Below are 23137 nucleotides of genomic sequence, written 5' to 3' on the forward strand. Positions count from 1 at the left end.
CCACGCGGACATTTTTTGCCACTCTATCTAGAGAGAATGCACTGCCCCTCAGTATGCTTTCGCGCCGCACAGTGTACGCCATCAAAACTTGAATTTATTCGCCTGCGGCACGCTGATTCTGTGCGCGGCTGCAGCGCCTGCCTCCGTCGCCGCCCCCACGCCTTGTGGGCAACTACCTAGTTAGCAAGGGCATTTCTCTGCTATTTTGGGATGGAGGGTGTCGCCACGGGAGCCCCAATGGTCCTTGCGCTAACCGTAGACAAGTCCACTAAACAGGCCATACTTCACGGTGCGCGAAAAACAACCTAAAAACGCTGTTTGGCTCCATTCCTTATCTAGACAAGGAAACACCCTCAGTTCGTCTCTGTGGTAGACGATCTCCCGCATTAAACTGCTTAGAGGTTCTGATTGTTCTGATTCATTCGTTGAACATAACCAAACATATGTACTTTTAACAACGCACGTTCACCTTGGTGCTGAACAACACCTCTTTCTTGTTACCCAACTCGTACTCGTTTATCGACCCCAGATGAATGATAGGCTGGGTGGACCCGCCGGGACTTAAACCTGTGACCATGATGTCGGACACAGGCCCCGGCAATGGAAGCAGTAGTCCACTGAGCCACCAGGCGCTGCCTCACAATGGGACGCATGGAAACAGGTGGCAAGGAACGTATTCCGGTAATGCACCCACTGCGTAGTCTCCAGCTGTTTTCACAACCGCTGGACTCAAAGGCTCTTTGAAATGCTATAAATACGAGTTTTAAAACATCTTAACAGTGAAAACCATTTTTTAACCTAGTGACTAAAAATCCCACGCTATTTCGAGCAATCAGAATCGTTCAAGAGAGTACTTCAACTGCTTATGTTCATTCGTTCAGTAGCACAATAAATCACTTCTCTAGCTTTGATAATTCCGCAGTAAGGCATTCAAATGACCCAACTAACTACACAGGTGTGATAACCCCTTGCTCCACCTTGAACCTGTGGTGCCGTGACTAAGCCTATTTGCGTGGCCTGTGGAAGTGGTCCTCTATGCCGGGACTTTTAATTTCGGATGATTCCTGACCTTTCATCACACCATGACCAAGGGACATTTTCGAACTCTATATTCTTGAGTTAGAGCACCATTGCTACTAAGGTAGCCCGAGGGGCGGGATAGCCTCTCTGCTCGCTTTAGAAAGAATCTTAACATACATTTTGTACTCTCTTACCGGACCTTGCTCGGTACGCCATGTTCCTTTTGTGCCCTTTCCTTAGGATGCGTTGAGCTGGGTTTCTGTAAACACTACCTCGAAATGTGCTTGCAGGTTCCATTCCCCTATATATGCCGCCACCTCGGTATCTCGGTCCCATCTGTGGGTGCCGGGGATAAGAATGCGGTCCGCGGTATCCGCAGAAAAAACTTGTGGGCAGAGGGGAAGGCCCGTCTAGAGCCCTCCTGCGCCTGCTAGCTGCTCCTGTTCCTCCTATGTAATTTGATTTCTTATTCTTTATTTATACCAATAAGCTCCGCACGCGCTGCATGCAACACTAAGTTATTTATTATGCACGCGCAAGTGGCCAGGTCCACGGGTGCAGTTGGTAATAAAAAGGGGTAAGACCCGGTGTGGATCTCGGGTGCTTGAAGCCACTCGGCAACACTACTAGCTACGCTCCCTTCCTGCCAAACCGAAATGCAGGCATCTGCTACTTTTTTTTAAAAATTTTTTTTAGATAACTTGAGCGCTCTTACGCACAAAAAAAGGTTTGCTAGCACACGTACCTTAAACTTTTTTGGGAGACGCTGACGACGGCCGACGACGGCCTTGGAGCAGGAAGGCGGCCATGAGGAAACAAGCGGGAGGGGGCGGGAAAGGAGAGGCCGGAGCAGGAAGGCGGGCATTAGAGAGAAGCGGGAGGGGGCGGGAAAGGGGGAGGAGAGAGCTGACGACGGCCGGCCGGAGCAGAAGACGGGCACCAAAACAAGCGGGAGGGGGAGCAAGGGAGGTGCCGGCAATGCCGGACCAGAATCGGGGGCGTTCCCGGCGTCGCGTGACGTCGGCAAAAGCCAAAGAATGTCGGGAACGCCCCCGTGTCTGGTCCGGCATTGACGGACAGGCCCCTCGTCCAATGGCTAGGCTCCATTTATGGAGCCAGCCAATGAATGACGAGGGCCGACCCAAACCCACACACACAACTCAAGAGGTTTTTTGGCACATGCGCAAAGCGCATGGCCAGTCAAAACCTAAAAAGGGAAGCATGAGATCTCTGCACCTGGCTTTCATCAACCTTCTTAAGACTGAAATGCTAAATGAGGGGAAACAAAAGGGGATGATGGACGGAGCATTTGAGGAAATCAAACACTCACCCCCAGTCAAATGATCTGGGTTTAATCATCACCATTCTTTAGCTCACTCAGCCACCCCAGTTCAGACATGGCCATATGCAAATAGGTCTGACCCTGTGCCTCATGGGAACAGTCCAGCCCGAACTGCCAAGCCATGTCTTCCCTGGACCTGAAAAAAGTATCCTGGGACTGGGGTTCGTGACGGAACCGTTCCGTCACAAGCACAGCTCGCCCGCGAGCCGTGACGGAGCGGTTCCGTCACTAGTATGGAGCCGCCGCGCGGGTGCCCCACCCCCTTAGCGCTGCGGCGGAATAGCCGCCGCAGCGAAGGGGTTAATAGATAATGGACAGTAGTTCTATGCCTGCCAGGAGTGCATGCTTTGTGTGTCCTCATGGATCGCAGAACAGCTTCCTACACTCTGCATTGCCAGGAACAGTCCTAGGGTGAATAGGTCACGTTACATCACATGCTTTTTTAACACATGCCATTACAACACGTTCATTACAACGACTGCATTGTAACGATCCATGCCATTACAATGCAAGTCAGAACAACTTGCTCTAAGGGGTGCGCTGGATGTTGGAATAGTATAATTTATTATTCCAACTCCAGTCTGTGAAACATTAGGGAAGGTGGTGGATTTTAAGTCCAACACCTTCTGACCCCTAGGGCATGTTGTTGCTCCAACTTGCGTTGCAATGGCATGCGATGTTACAATACAGTCATTGTAATGACCATGCTGTGATGGCATGCGTTGTGTTGCATGCGGTGCAAACAATGTTTCCCTCCTAGGGTTTTGTACATTCACTAGAGTAGCATGGTACCAGGGCTAAACTAAAAGTCAGGATACCAGTTTAAGAGGCAGTCATGCACTCGGGGCAGTTTCATGTGCAATCAGGCACTCAGTGTAGACATTCCAGTCCCAACAGCAAATATGGTGGAGTGAGAACACTAATGATTTATTGCAGTGCTCCTACTCCCTCAGACCCTAAAGGAGGACTAATAGACCTGCTCTTTACTTTTAACAGTCAGTTTTCCCTGGCACTAATGAAGGCCCTTTAATGTCTGCGGCTAAAAACAGAGAGAACAGCCTCATTAATCTAATGGTATTTTTCTGTTTTATTTACCATTAGGATGTTTTAAAGAACACATTTTGACTTTAGCTCTCCGCATAACACAGTGTAATGACGTATCATTCCTAAACAGAATTCTCAGTTTATGCTTAGACCTTTTTTTTGCATTGCCGTAGGTGACTCAAAATTCCAAGAGAACCATCCTGTTGTTTTGCTGATATATTGATGGGTGGGTCGCTCTCGCTTGTTCCAGAACATACCAACCTATACACCTTGCTTTTTACCCCTGCGGAATTACACAATGGCCACCTATGTTTCATGATCCACACCCTCATTCCTTCCCTTGCAAGAATGAGCCATTATTAATCAATTGGGAGGAAGAGTGGTGGTTCTAAAGCATATCTGCTGCAATGTCTCCGTTCTGAGATTGCCAAATGCTTGCATTCATTTAAGACAGCCTTTATAACAAGTCTATCTATATCTATTATAAATCTGATAGTAAAAACAATATCAGAGTAACCCCATTACCAATGAGAAAAAATCATGAAAAAGTACTGTGTTTTCTTCAGAAAGTCGTGCCGAATATCAGGGAAAAGTATAAAGGCCCCAAACATCCAATTTCCTGCAGACGTTATGCTGTTTTGAATGAGAAATCAATAAAGATTTAGAAAAAGAGTCTTGTTGGTGTCTTCATGTTGTTCAAGGTTGCACGGATCATGAACTCTGGAGTAATTTTCAAAATCCACTTGATTCAATTGGGCAATTTCATGTTGTATTCCAGTGCTGAGGATCAAATTATAGTACCCTTTTCATGTACTTTTATATGTTCAATTCTGCTTCACTCATTTTTGGATTTATATTGCTCTGTTTTTCTTTTAGCTCCGTTCCCTCTCGGAACTCAAAATAAAGGTACAGCCTGTCTTAGTTCTAGTATTTCGTTTCAAATAGATCCCATTCAGTCTCACTGTTTCCTTTTTAATTACAATAACTCTGATGTATAGGGTTACCAGGTCTAATTTAGCACCCTGAACTGCCCATTGAACCTACAGATTTGACTACTTAATTGATGACACCCAAATATCCTTTCTCTGGACCATGGCTGAAGTTTACAGATAACATATTTGTGCGGTATTCCACAGTTTCTAACACTGGATGAACAAGCATAGGCTTGAACTCGAAATAAACAAAAGAAAGGTCGTATTGCTGGGTGTCAGGACAGAACTCTGAATATCTTCATTCTGTGCAGTTACAATGGCAGGTTGCCCTAATACTACTCATGAATTAAAAGCTTAGGGGCACATTAGGATGACAGGCGGACTTCGTCCGCCCGTCATCCTACCGGTGATTGGGACCGCCCGCCATAAGGGCGGGGGTCCCGTGGGGGCTATTAGGATGTGCCCGCCACAGTGGCGGGCACATCCTGTAGTTGTAGCATTGTGGCGGGCGGTGCACTCTGCACCGCCGCCACAATGCAAAAAATGCATTTTCACATTTGCATATGCAAAGCGGCAGGCACCGCGCGGTGCCTGCCGCTTTGTATATGCAAATGAAGGGGGGTACCATAGGTACCCCCCCTGTGCACCTCCACCTCGGCCTTCAACATGGGGGCCCGCAGGGGCCCCCAATGGCAAAGACCGCCTCCCTTTCTGTGGCGGGATCGCCGCCGCGGAAAGGCACCTATAGCCACACATGCAAATATGGCTGGCGGTGTCTGATAGACAATATGTCAGCAAAGTGATCCCCTTTGGGTGAACTTAAATGTAAATAACAATTTTACACCAACACAAAGCGGAGGTATAACGACGCAGTACCCCACGTTGCGGCCCATGACTTATCTTCTAGCAGACTGCGGGCGGTCTGACTACATAGGAGGCCTTGATTGAAAACGAGACGTGACATTTTGCCGTCTTTTACTGATTCCCTGATGCAGTATATTTCTATACGCACTTTGTAAATCTTCAAGATACACCCAGAAGGTGGTGGAGAAATAGACAGTGACCTTATTCGTGAGAATTTTCGTCTGAAATACCACAAAGACATTGTGGTTTTATGGGATATTATTAATTTTAATTCCTGAGGAAGGTTTTTTGGCTTTGGAATCATATGTGCCATAAACCGAAACGCGTCGATGCTTTATATGGGTGGAGAAGCACCAAGCTACTAAAGATAAGGAACTCCTACAAAAACTGTGGAATTTATGAAATTGGAGTTGCTTAATGTAATGATTGCAACACTGGTGGTCCTCTTCTCCCCTTTTTAATTGGAACTATTTTCCTTATGTACTGTCCCATGATTTTAATGAATATTTTATTTTGAATATTTTATTTTGATTACTTATAATGTACTGTGTATTAATTTGTTGATAATTTACACAAATAAAGTGTACTAGATTTTCTGTATGATTGATTCATGTTAGTTCTTTGCTGCTCCGCATTATATGTATACTATTGGATGATTGTTTTGTGTTGGTGTAAAATTGTTATTTACATTTAAGTTCACCCAAAGGGGATCACTTTGCTGACATATTGTCTTTTGGTACCCTACTCCTTTGGTTTATTGGGTCCCTCTCTTTTATTGGAGGTGTCTGATAGACACCGCCACCATATGAACCCTTTTCCGCCCCGGCCGCAAGGCGACCGGAGCGGAAAAGTGGCGGGCGGTGTTTGCCACTGCTGCGGTCCCCCCCCGCCATTGTAATGTGGCGGGGGGGAAAAGGGTGGCGGGCGGGCATTTCTGTCGGGCGGATCGCCACCGCCACCATGGCGGTGGCGATCCGCCCGACATCATAATGGAGCCCATAGTTTCTAAACTTGCCTATCATATTTATTTAATGGCTTGTTTTGCTGTTTACATCTAAAGATGCTGCCTACTTTTTAGTCTACACTTCAAGGTTGAGGTTTAATGTACTCTTTTCTCTGGTTGTGCTACTGTTGTGTGGTAAGTAACAGACTTCTAGATGAATTGCACAAAAAAGGAAACGCCCGCACCATTATGTAGCCAGGCTGTGCCAAAATCTCCAAAGTGCAAACACGCACAAACAGCAAAGGATACACTTCAGTGGCTGCTTTTAGTACCCAGAACCACGTTTAAAGTTATCTGAATTGTACATTAGACAAGCGATGCTCGAGAAGCATCCAAAATCATGCGCCACGCTAATCATAATCAGGAATCTCTATTGAGCGACACTACATTGGATCACTGAACAAACCGAAATGAAGAAAAAACATGGAGCCAGAACACTACAGTTCATATTTACAAGGGGACTGCACCACTGGAGCGCCACTTTGCATGACCTAACGCCTCTTTGTGAATATGGTACCCTTTCAAGCAGGTATCTGCGTGAAAGGGGCATTATATGGGTGTTGCTGTGGGCGTTCCACTGCAACACCCATTGCTTTTTGACGCAGCCCCATATTCACAAGGATGTTTAAATCTGAGGCAGCGCCTAAAACTAATGCCGTAAAAAAAAAAATGCGCTGGATTGGCGCAACAAGGAGAAATATTTTGATTTCTCATAATATTTGGTCTTTCTATGTGTAGTGTGTTCTGCAGCACACAGAAAGAACAAATCACCATTCTTGTTTGTTTATGTGCAGGAAGTTGTCCTTTCCTGGACATAAACAACCATTCCCTGCAACACGGACAGCCTTGCACCATGGCACATGGTCGTCTGTGTTGGCGCTAGACAGCTATTTTTAGCTCCAGTGCAAGGGAAAACACAGGGTGATGTTGTAGTCTTGTGAATACGGTGCACCCCTGCGTTTTTTAAATGATGCAGTGAGGTGCTGCAAATGTTGTCGCCGCACCGCGCCATTTCCTTGTGAATATACCCCAATGAGTTCAAGGACCAAAGCTGTGGAACACTCTGAATGCGACCATGGGACGAAAGGCCATTATCTATGCTTCAGGAAGCTTCTAAAAACAGAGCTATACAGAACAATTGTTGACTAGACCACAGAACCGATGGCAGCAAGTGAAGAATACAGGTCATCTGCCATGCCCTATAGAGGATTGGACACCTGCTACTGTAAAGCCTTGCACTTTTAGTGGGGAATACACAACACTCCGAAGAGTCCATCAAGCAACATGCAGCAATACTTCCAAATAAATAAATACATTTATAACTAGTGAACAATTCAGCAAATTCTAAAACTGCTTCTGTAGTCACCAGAGAATTTTTTAATAATAATAAAGCCCTAAAACACAGTTGTTATGTAGTGGCTGATGGAAAAGCCATAGCCTATCTAATGGCATATCCTGCTGGAAAACATAAATAATGTTTTCTTCGGTGAGATCCCGCAGCTAAATCTGACAGCTGGCAAGGTAAAAAATGACGCTAATGGCCCACTTGTAACACAAATCTTGTTAAGCAGGGGCTTTATGTAAACCTGGGCCCATAGAATAGAGTATTGTCTTTCTGCTGGCCCAGGAATGTTTTAGCGCTGAGGACTGCAAAACAAATCTCGTTAAATTGTGTTATCTGTCCTAGTGACAGTCTGCTCCAAAATAATTTGGCTTTCTATTTTTGGGAAAATACAGCCTGCATGCTAGAAGGCCTGCTGCAAACAATCCACGTACAATCTTCAGGTCTCAGCTTTGCATTTCAGACTGAAAGCTATCAATTGACTCTTAGTAAATCTAAGATCAGCTATTGATATTATCTCTGTGGGGCTCTTCACAAATATAACATACACTTTTGAGTAATTTACACATGTTATTTACTCTTGCGCTTTTGAGTAACTTTACTACTTTTGGCTATTCACAAAATTTGTATGCTAAGTTACTCAAAAGTGTAGATTTCGGAATTTGAATTACGACTGCCAAAAATGAAACAGTAGTACATCCAGCACCTCATGTGGGCAACCACTGATACTGTAACACCCTCCCATAGAACACTATGGAGGTAGGGACAGAAAATAAACATAGGAAAAATTGTTAGATCAATTTAAAGTATTGAAATATTAACTATATTTATGATATTGAAAATTGAATTTTAACAACATATAATTAAAGTGCTTTTAATTTTAAAATGTATATTTTTAACTGTAGGTGGGAATTTATATTTTATTTTAAACATGTAAGAAATACAATTTTATGTAAAGTGTCCTTAGTGCAAAGTGTAAGGAAAAGTAAATATGTTTATTTGACCCAAAAAATATAAAATATATATTTTTGTTAAATATTAATATAAACTTGTTTTATATATTTATTTTAAACTGATCAAAAAAAGAAAACATGCTACAGGACTACTGTTTAAAAAAATTACTATTTAAATAATTGAAAAACAAATTCTCACTAAAAGTAAAATATCTATTAAAAGTGATCAATAGAATTAATTAAAAGTTATTTAATTGTATTTTAATAAATCAAAGGGGCTCATTAGGATGACGGGCGGACTTGCCATAAGGGCGGGGGTCCCGTGGGGGGTATTAGAATGCGCCCGCCACTGTGGTGGGCGCATCCTGCATATTTAGCATTGTGGCGGCCGGTGCTCTGAGCACCGCCCACCACAATGCTAAAAATGCACAAATGCATTTGCATTAACAAAGCGGCAGGCACCGCGCGGTGCCTGCCGCTTTGTTAATGCAAATGCAGGGGAGTACCACAGGTACCCCCCGTGTGCACCCCCACCTCTCCTTCACTCCGGGGGCCCGCAGGGGGCTCCCCGGAAGTGAGGACCGCATGCCTTTCTGTGGCGGGAAAGGCATCTGTTTTTGCCCATCATAATATGGCTGGCGGTATCTAATAGACACCGCCACCATATTAAACCTTTCCCGCCCCGGCCGCAAGGCAACCGGGCGGAAAAGCGGCAGACGCTCTATTCGACCGCCGCGGACCCCCCAGCCATCCTAATTTGGCGGGGGGTCATTTGAGTGCGGATGGCGGGCGGATTGCCCCCGCCAGGCCGGCGGTGGCTACCGCCAGCCTGGCGGGGGCAATCCACCCGCCATCCTAATGGGCCCCATAATGTTACATTAATTTTCAAATTCAAAAAAGGTTTAACAGATAGTTTGTAATAAATAATAAATATGTTCTATTTTTAGATCTTTCTGTTAACATTAAGTTACATTCATTTATACTTTTAGCTATTTCAAATCATTCAACTTAATGTAAGATTACTTCCTATAGGGTTTTATTGTAAGTCCCTACTTCCATTTGTTTCTATGGGAGGGTGTTAGAGCATCAGTGGTTGGCCATGTAAGGTGCTGGACTTACTCCAACTCTGAGCTGGAGTGATTTACGACTGTTTTGGGTGGTTTTGTGGCTGCAGTAAGTTGAGAAGTGCAGTTTGTAAGTAAGAACAGGCTTACTCTTTTGTGGGTGGGTGCATAGCCATTCGTGAAGCTTTCCTTAACCCTCCTTAAATCCCTCCTTACTTCTCCCTAAAACCTTCCCATTTAGTAGTAAGTCTTTCAACCCACTGTCCCTTGCAGCACCCACCTTTGCTACTAAGTAATTAACTTACGTTTGTGTGAGGTTCTCCCTATAGAAACGATTGTAGAGGTGGAGGAGGAGATTTACACCTCAAGGTTTGTGAGTAGCAGTTTGTAATACTTTGGTAGCACTATTGTTGTACTACCAGATGAACTACAAGCAGCAGCTTGGGAATAGTCCCCTGTGTGTTCAAATACTGGCAAAGCCAACTCAGACTTGTATATTTCTCATTCTGCTTAAGCGAGACCTATTCAACTGCAAAATGCTAAAAAGCAGTAACAGTTGCTGTACAGAGACAAACAATGTTATTCATAGTCGCAATCACAATAATAGTATTGTTTGCAGCATTAGTGTTAGTAATAGTAATATTGGTGTAAGTGCTACTCATGTAAGTATGACTTTTATTATTTTCACCTTGTCCATAAAATAAGACATGCTGTGTTGGACCTGCCAAGAAACTGCAGGGTAAAAACATTTCTTATTATCATTGCCTAACTTAATGGACTCTTCTCATCTATTTGTCTGCGTGTGAATCATTGACACTCAGGGGCATATTACCAAGCATAAGCGATAATTATCGCTAAACTTGGTTAGCGGCTATTATTTAAACGCCGTGCATCGCCTATTTTTATCGCTTAGGAGCCTTGCTATTATCAAGGTTTATCTCCTAACCGATAAAAATCGGCCGAAATGCATGAATATCGCTGAAAAAGTCAGCGATATTCATGCATAACCGAGCTAATGCTCTTAGCCATGTTATCCACCTCCCATTGGATAACATGGCTAAGAACTGCTCTGGCCAGGCGTTAGCTTTTGGAGATATTCGCGCTGAGCGCGAATATTTCCAAAAGTTGGTAATATTAGATAGCGATGTTAGCGACTGTTTCCAGTCGCTAACATCTTGGCACGCCCACTTTGCATGTCATTAGCGATAATTATCGCTGACATGCAAAGTGGGCCCCAAGATGATCGCTATCACCAACTAGCTGTCGCTAACTGGTGTTAGCGACAGCTAGGTAATAGGGCGATAAAATTTTCGCTGCTTTACCTGGAAAAATTCCCGCTAAAGCGGCGATAAGGCCCTTGGTAATATGCCCCACAGATTATTATAAGATATTATTTGTAACCAGCTCATTCCTGCTCATGTTATCCATTTTAGAAGAAACATGTTTTAAGCTTATATTCCCTGATTTTACCTTGCCAAGTCAGTTAATAGTAGGTTATTTATTACCAAAATCAATGCTACTAATTTTAAGAATGAGGACGAGAAAAAGACGATTACGAGTCAGCAGGAAGGTATCTCTAGGTGAGATACCCTTCAGCCCAGTGTTTCTGCACCTGAATTTCACAGGCCAGATTTTATGTCCATTTAAATTGCAAGAGGATCTAGCTACAGTTGCACACTAGTTTTGCCCATGCCCGACCACCTTTAATGTTTAGAGGAACAAGGAACAATTCCTGTTGTCAGTCCACAGCCTGCCATGTCCTCTGCCACTTTCCTTCCCCTTAACACTCCCACCTCCCTCCACCTGCTCCCTTTCCCCATCCAGTGATAAAAGATGTTTTATTACTGGTCAAATGAACGTTGGGTACTTTTCAGAAATATCAAATGGCGAGCCTTTCTTTCTAGAATTTCAAACTGTTTTCGCAATTCAGGACTGCATATTGTATACACTGTGGAAGACTGTGTTAACCCGCTTCTGCAGTCAAACTTTATAGGCAGATTATAGAAGAAAAATATCTATAGTGAAATTAAAATTGGTGACACGTATTGTACACAGAGAGCCTGATTATGTAAATGTAAATGTTGTAGTACTTGTATAGCGCCCACATCACCCCACATGGGGTCTCTCCGGCGCTTGTACGCATACCGTAGTGGAACCCTTCCTGGCTTTTTCCCTGTGGAGCGCCCACTCCTGGGCACCCCCAAGGTGCAGCAGGCATCCTAGCGCTGTTGAGGAGATTAAGCAAGCTATTGCCCAGAGTTGCAGAGTCGGACCCATGATTGAAATAGGCACCGAGGCGAGAATTATCAGGTCCGAGGAAATTGAGCCCAAGACCCGCTGAGGCAGGAATTGAACCTTGGTCCAGGGCCAGACCTCTGCATCTGGGTCTGCCACTCTAACCATTGAGCCACACTTCTCCATTATGAGTTTTGTAGTCTTCCTGTGGGTCGCTACACCTGTGCCCTTCAGGAACACTGTCAAACTCAAAGTCAGACTGCCCACTGGAAGAATTTAATCCGGGAGGAAGGTGTGTGCCGTGGCAGTCCAACGGTGGTGCCTTTCTAAGGCTCAAAAAGGAGAGTCATAGACAGGCATCGCAGGGGGGCCGCTGAAGCACGTTCCTGCACGAGAAGAAATGCACCATGTCATAATTGGGCCCAGAGTTCTATTTATCGGGATCAGTCACCAAGTTCCCTTTAAGAACTGGTCTTGGGTAATTTCTATGATTTACAGAGAAACTGTGTTTAGGCCACATAGAGTTACAGTTGTTTGATACTAAAATATGAAGAGACAGTCTACCTAGTGGGAAATTGCTGTGCCACAATCCTGCTTCATCCGGCAAAAGCAGGGATGTGCAGCACCACTGTTTTCGTTTAATGCAGGAAATTCTGCCTACAGGGCTTTTGCGTTGTTTCACATACTTACCTATCGAGGTGAACATTCCTTTTGTCAGTGGTATATTGTTAGACTGAAATCCGACCGGCCCTGCAAAGAAAATGAATATTAAGTTCAGACATATTAACCTTATTTTGTTGTTAGTCAAGTCTAATCACCGCTTCCACCTACATAAAATTACCTTTGGGATAACAAGGAAGCAATTCCCAAGCTGTTTTGATTCTTGCAGCATAGAAAATGTTCTATCATTCTACTATTCAAAACTGCACCATCCTGCAGAATTGCTCAATTCCTTAATAACACCAGGTTCGATATCATGAACAGCTGCGCTGGCTGAGACAGAGTTTAGCGCCTGTTACTCAGGGAATTGCAGTGTGGAATGAGCATAGATTTAACCCCAAATTACCTGAGCTAGTGCATTAGCTGCCAATAGCACAGTATGGAGAAGGGGGAAGGGAGGGGAGTTCCTCTCTGTTTTCAAGCTGTGCTTATGCACTAGAATGTCTGCGTTAAATTTATGCGTTTTAGACATTACCCCCAGGTCCCTCCTGTCGTAGTGAGAATACTCAAGCAGCAACCGGCCTTCATCACACAACAAACCACCAGGACACAGAACCACAGCAAACCCAGCAGTTTATTGAAAACAGCACAGTATCAAAGAAAAAAAGGGAATCAGGAACACACAGCCCGAAGCACCCCCAAACCAAAGATAGGGACCGATTAGGATGGCGGACGGATCGCCACTGCCAAGCAGGCGGTGGCGATCCGTTGCCATCCTTGCCCGTCCGCCACCTATTTACCCCGCCATATTACAATGGCGGGGGGACCATGGTGGACGGGAAGACCGTCCGCCACTTTTCCGCCGCGGTCGCTGGAAAAGGTCTAATATGGAGGCAGTGTCTATCAGACACCGCCAGCCATATTAGGATGGGCTGAGGGGAATGCCTTTCCGTGGCGGCAATGCTGCCACGAAAAGGCATACAGTCCTTGCTTTGGGGGCCCGTTGCGGGCTATCAGGGTGAAGGGAGGTGTGAGGGGTGCACATGGGGGTACCTATGGTACCCCCTGCATTACGCAGTACACCTTGGCAGGCACCGCGTGGTGCCTGTCATGTTGTGTTGTGAAATGCACAACATGCATTTTTGACATTGCGGCTGACGGTGCTTTCAGCGGGATGCGGGATGCACCCGCCACGGTGACGGGTGCATCCTGATTCGGGGCACGGTACCTCCGCCCTTGTGGTGGACGGTCCCTGCCCCAGACATGATGGCGGACTCATCGACCCCTAAGTGTCATCCCCCAGAACATTCTGAATCCGGTAATTCCTAAAAAAGGTATTAGCAGAGGCCCAGGTAGCAGCCCTACAAATCTCAGAAATGTACACACACCACGAACCTCCGCCCAGGAAGCAGCCACCCCCGCAGTCAGTACGAAGACAGGAGGGACCTAGTAGTAATGTCCTATTACTTACTGGTAATCTTCATTACTCCGGGTCCCGTTGTCCTCGTCCCCTTCATACCATTCCTCAGGAGGAATGCTGGGTAATGTACACTTATGTACTCCCAGTGAGGAGGGGGAGGAGTGTACCAGCATTCCTACTTTTCTTTTTTCTGCATTGGAGATAGGTTATCTCACTAGTCAGTATGAAGGGTACGAGGACAACAGGACCCGGAGTAATGAAGATTACCGGTAAGTAATAGGACATTCCAATCGCATAATAACACAGGCTTTCAACTTTTCGCTAGCGCACCTGTTCTTGCTATGACCCTTGTATGTCTTACACATACAAGCATGCAGTAAAAATGGTCCAATTCTCTCGTTTTGCTCCAAGTACAGCAAGCAATAGTGTCAAAGCTATGTCACAAACAGCAGAGGCGGCAATATCATGAAATGGTGCGGTAACATACTGCTATGTGCCTATTTTTATGACATTGCACTGACTGACTCAGGGGCTGAGCTTTAAAGACCACAGCACAAAAACAGGGACCGGTAGTTGTTCCTTCTTCATGCGAGCAGTACTGCCTACAGCGCATATACCTGCTCCTAGAATACCTGTGTTAAGCGCATGCGTTCGTGATAACTGTAAAGCCCCATATGGCAACCTTTTCTAAGAGTCTAATCTATATCAAAGTATAAGTGAACACATTCAAACACAGAAGTATTTCTTTCCCATTGCAACACAGTAGCCAATAGTTTTGAAACATAGCTTTACATAATTTATCATAGTAAATGCTGTGTAAGTCAAACGATTACAAATGTAATTTTGTTCACAGGAATTTGGAATGAAACATTAAAAAGTTAGCTCTGTGTTGTAATGTACTCAATGAGCTTAGGCAGTATTGTCGGATAATGGTACACAATTAACTTCTTTGCAGATGAAGAGTTCTCTAGATAGTCTTGGTGTTAAACATGTTTGTACTTCCCTATTCAATCCATAAGGAAATGGATTAGTTAAACGGATTAACAGAATGGTGAAGGGTACCATGCAATTGGCGTACAGTTCAGGGTGGCCTGTGCAGTATGCTGTCAAAGTCATGCTTTGGGCGTACCATACTACACCAAATAGCAACACAGGGTTAAACCCATTTGAGATGATGAGGGGTAGGTCAGCTGGAAGCAAATTGGTGCCAACATGGTTGTGTGGAGGTAAGTTTGTGGATGGAGTGCCCGGAGAAGCATATGATTCAGATGGGTGATTTGGTGAAGGTGAAGCCTGGAGATTGCAGTGGATTTTTGAGCAGATTCAGGGGACAGTTCACAGTAAAGACTGTGGGTGGTAATTGGGTCAAATTAGATTACGGACAGACATGGAATTTAAGGTGTGTTGCTCTGTACTAGAAGAAAGATTGCTCTGTTGCACCTAGGCAAGTAAGGCATGGTGTGGGTAACACTTGCTCGCATTGGTTGCGAATGAGAGATACAGAATACAGAATTTTTGAATTCTCAACAAGGTGCTAATGGCCAGCAATTTGGCAATGAGGTGCAGAGTAGTGAAGAAACAGTTGCAAGGAGGGGAGATGGTGCAAGTTCAATGGTGTGGGTTGAGAGGGAGGTAAGGGCAAGAAGGGCTCCTACCTAGTTAAATGAATATGTTTGCTTCTTGCAGGTCCTCTTCTCACGTTGCTTTCGTGATCAATTCCTGCTGCTTTTGTTTTATGATTTTTTCATTCTTGCCAGCTCTTGTCTGGTCTTTTGTTTATGTTGTTTTATTTACATTTGGTTGTTTTGCACAGTCATGTTTAGGTCTCGGCCTATTCCATTCCGCAGGAATGAATAGGACGAGTCTATTGCGGTGAAATCAAGAGTTAAACTAAGCTCTCCAAAAAAGCGGATTTCCACGAGTACATTTACTCTCGTGCACGAGCTTTTGTCCGAGCCGCCTGCCTCCAAGAGCTTCACATCCAAGCCATCTGTTACTTTCCCAGCATGGTGCTGCCAGCAGCTTCACTTCAAGGGGTTCCGCTCCACCCCCTGCTGCATCAAAGGCTTTCATTTCGCAGCCGCTGAGTTTTTTTTTATGCCCCTTCAGGCCACAGACTTGCTCCATTACTACAAAGTGTGGCGCACAACTTGTATTTTGCTGTTTCCGTCACTGCATCTAAAAATATGATACAAGTTTCATGCTGTTGGTAAAATGTATTTATTTTCCTTTACTGTGCGCAAACACGCAGACCACAGCCTCTCTCTCAGTCAGCTGCACGTTCGTCTATTCCACCCCCCTCTCTCTTATGCACGCTCTTCGCTCTCCAAACCCATTACTCAGGCCACAGACTCCATTACTTGCGTGCTATTCTTTTAGGTGATACAAGTCGTCATTGCATCCAAATATGTGATACAAGTCACACAAGTACAAAGTGTGGCGCCCGACTTTTATTTTGCTGTTTCCGTCATTGCATCTAAATATATGATACAAGTTTCATGCTTTTGGTAAAATGTATTTATTTTCCTTTACTGCGCGCAAACACGCAGACCACAGCCTCTCTCTCAGTCAGCTGCATGTTCGTCCATTCCACCCCCTCCCTTCCGTCTCATGCACTCTCTTCGCTCTCCCATTTTCTTTTATCGCAAACCCCATTAATCAGGCCACAGACTTGCTCCATAACTTGCGTGATAGTCATGATTTTTAAAAGTGACATAAAACCTACTCACTATGGCCTCTGCACCACAGAACATTTGTACCAAAGACTAACACAAAGCTCTGCAATTGTGTGTACCATCATGTATTTTTTTCGTGGGAGAGGGGGGCGTCTGGCGACGAAACCACACCAGGATACTGGAGTGCTTTAAGCTCAGCTATAAAGATTCTTATCTATTGGTGGCCATCCGCTGTGGAATGCAAATCTGAGCTAAAGGAAACGAAAAACACAACAGCCCATCCACAGTCACATCATAAGTACAAAGTGTGGCGCCCAAATTGTATTTTGCTGTTTCCGTCATTGCATCTAAATATATGATACAAGTTTCATGCTTTTGGTACATTTTATTTCTTTTCCATTACTGCGCGCAAACACGCAGACCACAGCCTTTCTCTCAGTCAGCTGCACGTTCGTCTATTCCACCCCCTCACTCTCATGCACGCTCTTCGCTCTACATGTTTTTTTTATCTCAAACCCCATTACTCAGGCCACAGACTTGATCCATTACTTGCGTGCTATTCTTTTAGGTGATACAAGTCGTCAATGCATCCAAATATGTGATACAAGTCACACAAGTACAAAGTGTGGCGCACAACTTGTATTTTGCTGTTTTGGTCATTGCATCCAAATATATGATACAAGTTTCATGCTTTTGCGCAAACACGCGGGTTATTAGAGTTTACATTTTGTAACGTTCAGCACTAGATCTTGAGATTTAGGTGCCAACATTTTACATGTACTTTACCACAAGCATCGCGAAATTAGCTATAGATGCTTTCAATACAGTTTACTGAAAGTTGACATCTTCAAAATTTACTGTGTCTGTGTTGGTATTTTTGAACACGAATCACCATAGTTCGTGCCATGTTTTGGCAGGAGAATGAGCAGTCCATTAGTTGTGCACAGTGTAATCTGCGGTTTCTCCGTAGACTCCCATGTTAAAGTATTTTTCCTATATAACTTTACTGACCTTTTACTTGTAACTCAACAACATTTACTCTCCTGTCGTCACAAGAGAGCAAAAGAACTACAGTGTCCTAGCATAATAGAAACACAGCAAAATATCAGAAGGCCAAAGAAGGAAATGAAGTACTAGAACCTTAAAAGAATAAGTAAGTACTGTTCAAGTCAAAAGTGTAATGTATATTTACTTATAGTTAATTTAATTTGAGGAAAGGGAGGACAAGTATGAAGTACAGAAAAATAATCATAGATGAAGCATCTATTCCATAATTGGGCAAATCATGTATAATAGGAAGAAAATGCAGCCAATTCCTCAGGATAAGCCCATATTCACTCCCTTTGCCTCAGGAATACGTACAACTGGACAGCTAGCAATGAGTTTGGGAACAGGGAGTAGTGGGAGGTACATGGAAACAAAACTCTCCTAAATTCATCAGTCTCAATAATTTTGAAAGCAAACATCCTTCCACCTGAATGGGAGGAACAGCCTGGCAGCAATCTTAGGACACATAATCAGAGGAAGAGGGTCGGTCACTCAGGTCGGGAATAGGGGCACCAAGCAACAAAACATCAGGCACAAGTACAAGATAAAGAACCATTAGGTCTTTCATCCAACTTGCCACCTCTTCCCAGTACTTTGCTAGGGAGTAGGACGACTAAGTTGAGAAAATAGTACCACAGTTGTCAAAGAGCTGCCAGCACAGGTTCAAGACTCCAGGATATGCAAGAGTTTCTATTTATTGAAAAGTTTGAAGGTGCTGTGTGAGTATTTGGACACTAGTGAGAAATGAGTGATCACGCACAGCATGTTTGCCAGTGTTTGAGGAATTACACGTTTTACATATAGGAGTTTCCTAATTTACGTTTGGAAGTTGATAATTCACAAACCAATTGTAAGAAGAACAGAGGGCCTGGTTTAGAATTTGAAGGACGTGTTACTCTTTCATAAACGTGACCGATTTCCTGCCCACTTTATTATTAGTGCATTACATCTTGTGGCACATTTCATAAGGAAGACAGGATAGCAACTATATTTGTGACAAAATAGCCCATCTGCCAAACTCTTAATTAGGCTCAGAGTGGTTATTCGTATAGGGAATAAACTCACACGCTTCAGACATTAATGACACATGGATAAATAAACCTGAAAATAAATCATTTAGTTTAGTAAATGTGTAAGATGTTACAAAAGTAGACCCAGGTTTAGCATCAAATAAATGTATGTAATGAGCTATAAAATGATTGTTTTGAAAATACTACTGAAAAGTAGTGGAGACCTAAAGATTATTTCTAGAAATCAATTTGTAAGCAACGTTTGATAAAGCAATTAAGCAGGAATTGAGGTTATAAAAAATTTAATGAATTCCCCCTTGCCTGCTGGTCATTGTGTGGAAGCAAATTATACACATGTTGGTATTATGCAGGGCAAATAGCAGACACTACACAAACGTTGAAAAAGAGTGTGGGTAAAAAAATACAAAACACACACCCTTTAGCTGAGATCAGATTACTTTAAACATCTTTAGATATTTCCACAAAGTACTATAAATAACTATACACATCTAATTTTTATTTTTGAATTTTGACTAACTTGTTTTCCTGTATTCATCATTTGATAAAAGTGTACACAAAATACGACAACCCTAATCTATTTACCATTATAGAAATTAAGGCAACTATTAAAACTCTAACAGATAATGGTGTTGCCTCAATTTCTGTACACACTTCAGAACTATCCACACTATATTTCTGAGCCATGGTTTCAAGAAGTGACCTCTCTGCTATGGTCTTTTCTTTGGAAGGGGCATCTCTGGGATTGTCTATACTAAATTTCGGAAATCAATATATGATGGAGGGATTGTCGCTGTAGATTTCCAGCTTTATTACTGAGCGTTCCATCTCCTTGTGGCGAATGATTGGCTAAGGGGTGGCAGGAATGACACCACATATTACCTGGAACTTGACGGTCTCAGGGTGGAATGAGTGCTTGACCATCTCTGTGATCTTCCAATACCCCAAGCTCTTCCGCAGGTCATCAGTGTAATCTTCTAATATCTAGGAGAGCCCTCTGCATCAGGAGTTGGGTGGACCACCTGATGGGCCAAACCCCTCTCTGACTGGGTAGACATTGGAGGGCTTTCATAAATGGGACCTACTGGGAATCTCAACATTAGATGACCTATGGCACAGTTTGACCATATGCTCAATTGTCAGCTTTTAACCCTTTCGATGCTCATGACGAGCTCAGCTCGTCATGTTGCACAGTTGAGCTGTGCTGATGACGAGCTGAGCTCGTCATGACACCAGCAAAATGGCAATTTCCAGCACAGGGGGGGGGGGGGGGATACGCCTAGCAGCCAAGGTGTTAAACTTATTTCTCAGTCTATCACAAACAATTGCACAAATATCATCAAGTGTGAAAATCGTGGGTTGCTACTTGTCATGAATCCAAGGCGTGCCAGAGTTTAATTCTCTTGAAGCAAAACTGTTGATGGGGTGGATCTGGTGAGGCAGGATCGCCCAACTTTACCGCACTTCGATTTACAATGGTCTTGAAATGTTAGAACGTCTCCGCCAGACTTGGGCGAGCTGGACTGGGGAACTTGACCATGGTATGGCAATGTCCCTCTAGAACCAGATATTGGTCCGCAGTTGAACAAACACTTTTGGCTGTCATAAATTACCTAATGAAGGTGAACTCCAAGCTGACGCTGTTGGGGGTAATGGAGGACATTGTTTTGTCTTTGGGGGATAGGGACTTGGTAAGCATTGCAACTCTGGTACCAAAAAGAGACATAGACCCACGATTGAGAGCCATTCCTACTCACAATCGACAGATACACAGTCATATAAAGGTAATGTCCCTTGCTACAATGCAGCTGTAGAGAGAGATGCCTTAGATAAGCCAAGCAATCCTAGTCAACTTTCATTTTCAGTATATTCTCGATTTTCCATCAAGACTTGCCATCTAACTTTTAATCAGCATCCACGAATTTAAACATAGACACAATTCAGTCCAATTTTGGATCCCCTGACTATCAGGTTACCTCCCACTTTTATAACTATTCTCTGCTGTCCTTCCTGGATTGAGCCAGTTCCTTTTCATCACAATTTTGATAACAGATAGAGGACCACATACTTCTGGATGTTGTAATTGTGTTGTTGCTGAGCATTATGTACTCCATGCCCTCTGGGATGGTCCTTCACTGTTGCTGACATTCACAATAAATAAATAAGTAAGTAAATAAATACATCTCTCATAACTCTTTCTGTGATGCTAATGACAATGTAAATGTAAAATGTAAATGTAAGGTGTTTTGTAGCGCGCTCAATTACTACCGGAGTATCCTGGCGCGAATGACCGCTGGGGAACCCGTCCTGGCTTTCCCTGTGAGATGGTCCCATGCTGGGTATCTCCAAGGTGAAGCCAGGCATCCCCGGCGTCTGTGGGGGGCCGTTGTAGCGATGAGGCAAGCTTAATGCCCAGAGTTACCGAGTGTGATCACTGCCCAAAGTGGGCACCGAGGCGAGAATTATCAGTCCGCTGACCCTGGTCCTCGACCCTGCCGCGTCGGGAATCGAACCCTGGTCCCGGGCCGTTCTCAGCCTCCGGGTCTGCCGCCTCTAACCAGTGAGCCACACCTCGCTACAAACAATTGCACAAATATCATCAAGTGTGAAAATCGTGGGTTGCTACTTGTCATGAATCCAAGGCGTGCCAGCGTTTAATTCTCTTGAAGCAAAACTGTTGATGGGGTGGATCTGGTGAGGCAGGATCGCCCAACTGGCACAATATATACATTTAAAAAAGTAATAATTCATAATTAATTTGATATTTTTACAAAGCCAATTTTCACTGTGAGGTCAGTGCAGATATAGTCCTTTTAAATATTTTTGAAATGGCCAAGGCAACAAAAAATCCTCAGAATAGATGCTTATATATCATTATGAACAATCAGGGATGAAAGAAACATGCAGTTGTTTATGGAGTGTTCTTAGAGGCAGTAGAAGCTACTGTTGAAAAACTGAAGGAAAATATGCATATATGTGATTTGTGAATAGGGGATTACGCATACAAGATTTTCAAAATGTGCGGATAATGATCTATTATTACTGCCTGTAGAGATGTGTGAGGTAGTCTAGTGGTTGGGGGGCGGAGTCGTAGGAGGAGCAGGAACAGGAGGAGCCGGGGAAAGGAACTGGTCAGTTAGAGTAGGGACAGGAGACAGGTTGGAAGCATGATAATAAAGCTCCAGTAAGAATAAGGAATTGTGTCTGTGATTATTGTAGCAGGATGCTACAACTGGCGACGAGGGTGGGATGACACTGACCGCAGCCCACGAGACCACATACAGACACCCTGTCCCCATGCAGCGTCGAGGGAAGAGCTCCGCTGCCGAGTAAAGCTGAGGCCTGATGATTGTGGCCCAGAACAAGTAACCGCGACCCAAAGAAGCTAGGGAATCCCGAGGAAATCCCGACCTGGGAGCGCTGAAACGCTCGGTCGAAGAAACCCTGTGGCGCTGAAAGTGCGAGCCCCGCCGAGTGTGTGTAACCCAGCAGCCAGAAAGAAACAGGAGTCGGGAGCCCACTCCGACCCTGTACTGTGCCCAGGAAGGAAGAAGAAGTGCCCTAGAGCCGTGGACGGCGTCCCCGACGTGCCGCCAGCAAGCGCTGCTAAGAGCGCTGCAATTTGAGCCCGGGCGCTGTCGGAGATCGGGAAAACCTCACGCCTAATGCGTGAGGTTTGGCAGGTCGTCGGCGCGAGAGAGCGGGAACTGCAAAAGTGACCTGGGAGTCCACCACAGTCGAACCTGATGACTGCTGTGGCCGGTAAGGAGTGAATCCTGTGTGGACTGCCCCCGTGAAGGTCCACTGCCAAGCGCTGCTGAGCGCGGCAAAATTGGAGTCCGAGTGAATCCAGACGTCGGAAAACCTCACGCTGGATGCGTGGGTTTTGGCATGCCCCGCCGAAGGACCCTGCAAAGTAAGGCGGGAGCCCACCCCATCCTCACCTGACTGTGGCCTTGACCAGAGGGAGCCAAATCCGGAGTGTGCTGATCCTGAAAACGACTGCCGGTGAGTCCTGTGTGAAGAAAAGGGGTCGAATGAAGAGAGAGAAAGTAGTGCCTGTAGATGATCACGGCGGCCATCTTTGAGTCAGGCAACTTTTGGGACATCCTCCCTGTGCAAACTGTAGGCGGCCATTTTGAGGTCAGGCGAGCTGAGTTTCACAACAAGCATTGGCGAACAGAACAGAAACAAGCATTGGCGAAGAACAAACAAGCATTGGCGAAGAACAAACAAGCTTTGGCGAAGAACAAACAAGCATTGGCGAAGACCAAACAAGCATTGGCGAAGATCAAACAAGAAGTGGCAAAGACCAAACAAGCAGTGGCAAAGACCAAACAAGCATTGGCGAAGATCAAACAAGCATTGGCGAAGACCAAACGAGCATTGGCGAAGACCAAACAAGTACTGGCGAAGACCAAACGAGCATTGGCGAAGACCAAACAAGTACTGGCGAAGACCAAACAAGCACTGGCGAAGGCCAAACAAGCACTGGCGAAGGCCAAACA

The 23137-nt window shown here is 44.6% G+C and overlaps 1 protein-coding gene across 1 annotated transcript in view; it reads right to left on the minus strand.

Annotated features, from left to right (window-relative positions):
- LOC147718813 (xaa-Pro aminopeptidase 2-like) overlaps window positions 1–23137 on the minus strand; it is a 598118-nt gene that overhangs the window by 34113 nt on the left and 540868 nt on the right. The window contains exon 19 of the mRNA XM_086918810.1: window positions 12490–12549. Within this exon, the coding sequence (XP_086774936.1) occupies window positions 12490–12549 (60 nt within the window). The remainder of the gene's footprint in view (window positions 1–12489; window positions 12550–23137) is intronic.

The sequence above is a fragment of the Lissotriton vulgaris genome, chromosome 4_1 (assembly GCF_964263255.1).
Source record: "Lissotriton vulgaris chromosome 4_1, aLisVul1.2, whole genome shotgun sequence".
NCBI lineage: Eukaryota > Metazoa > Chordata > Amphibia > Caudata > Salamandridae > Lissotriton > Lissotriton vulgaris.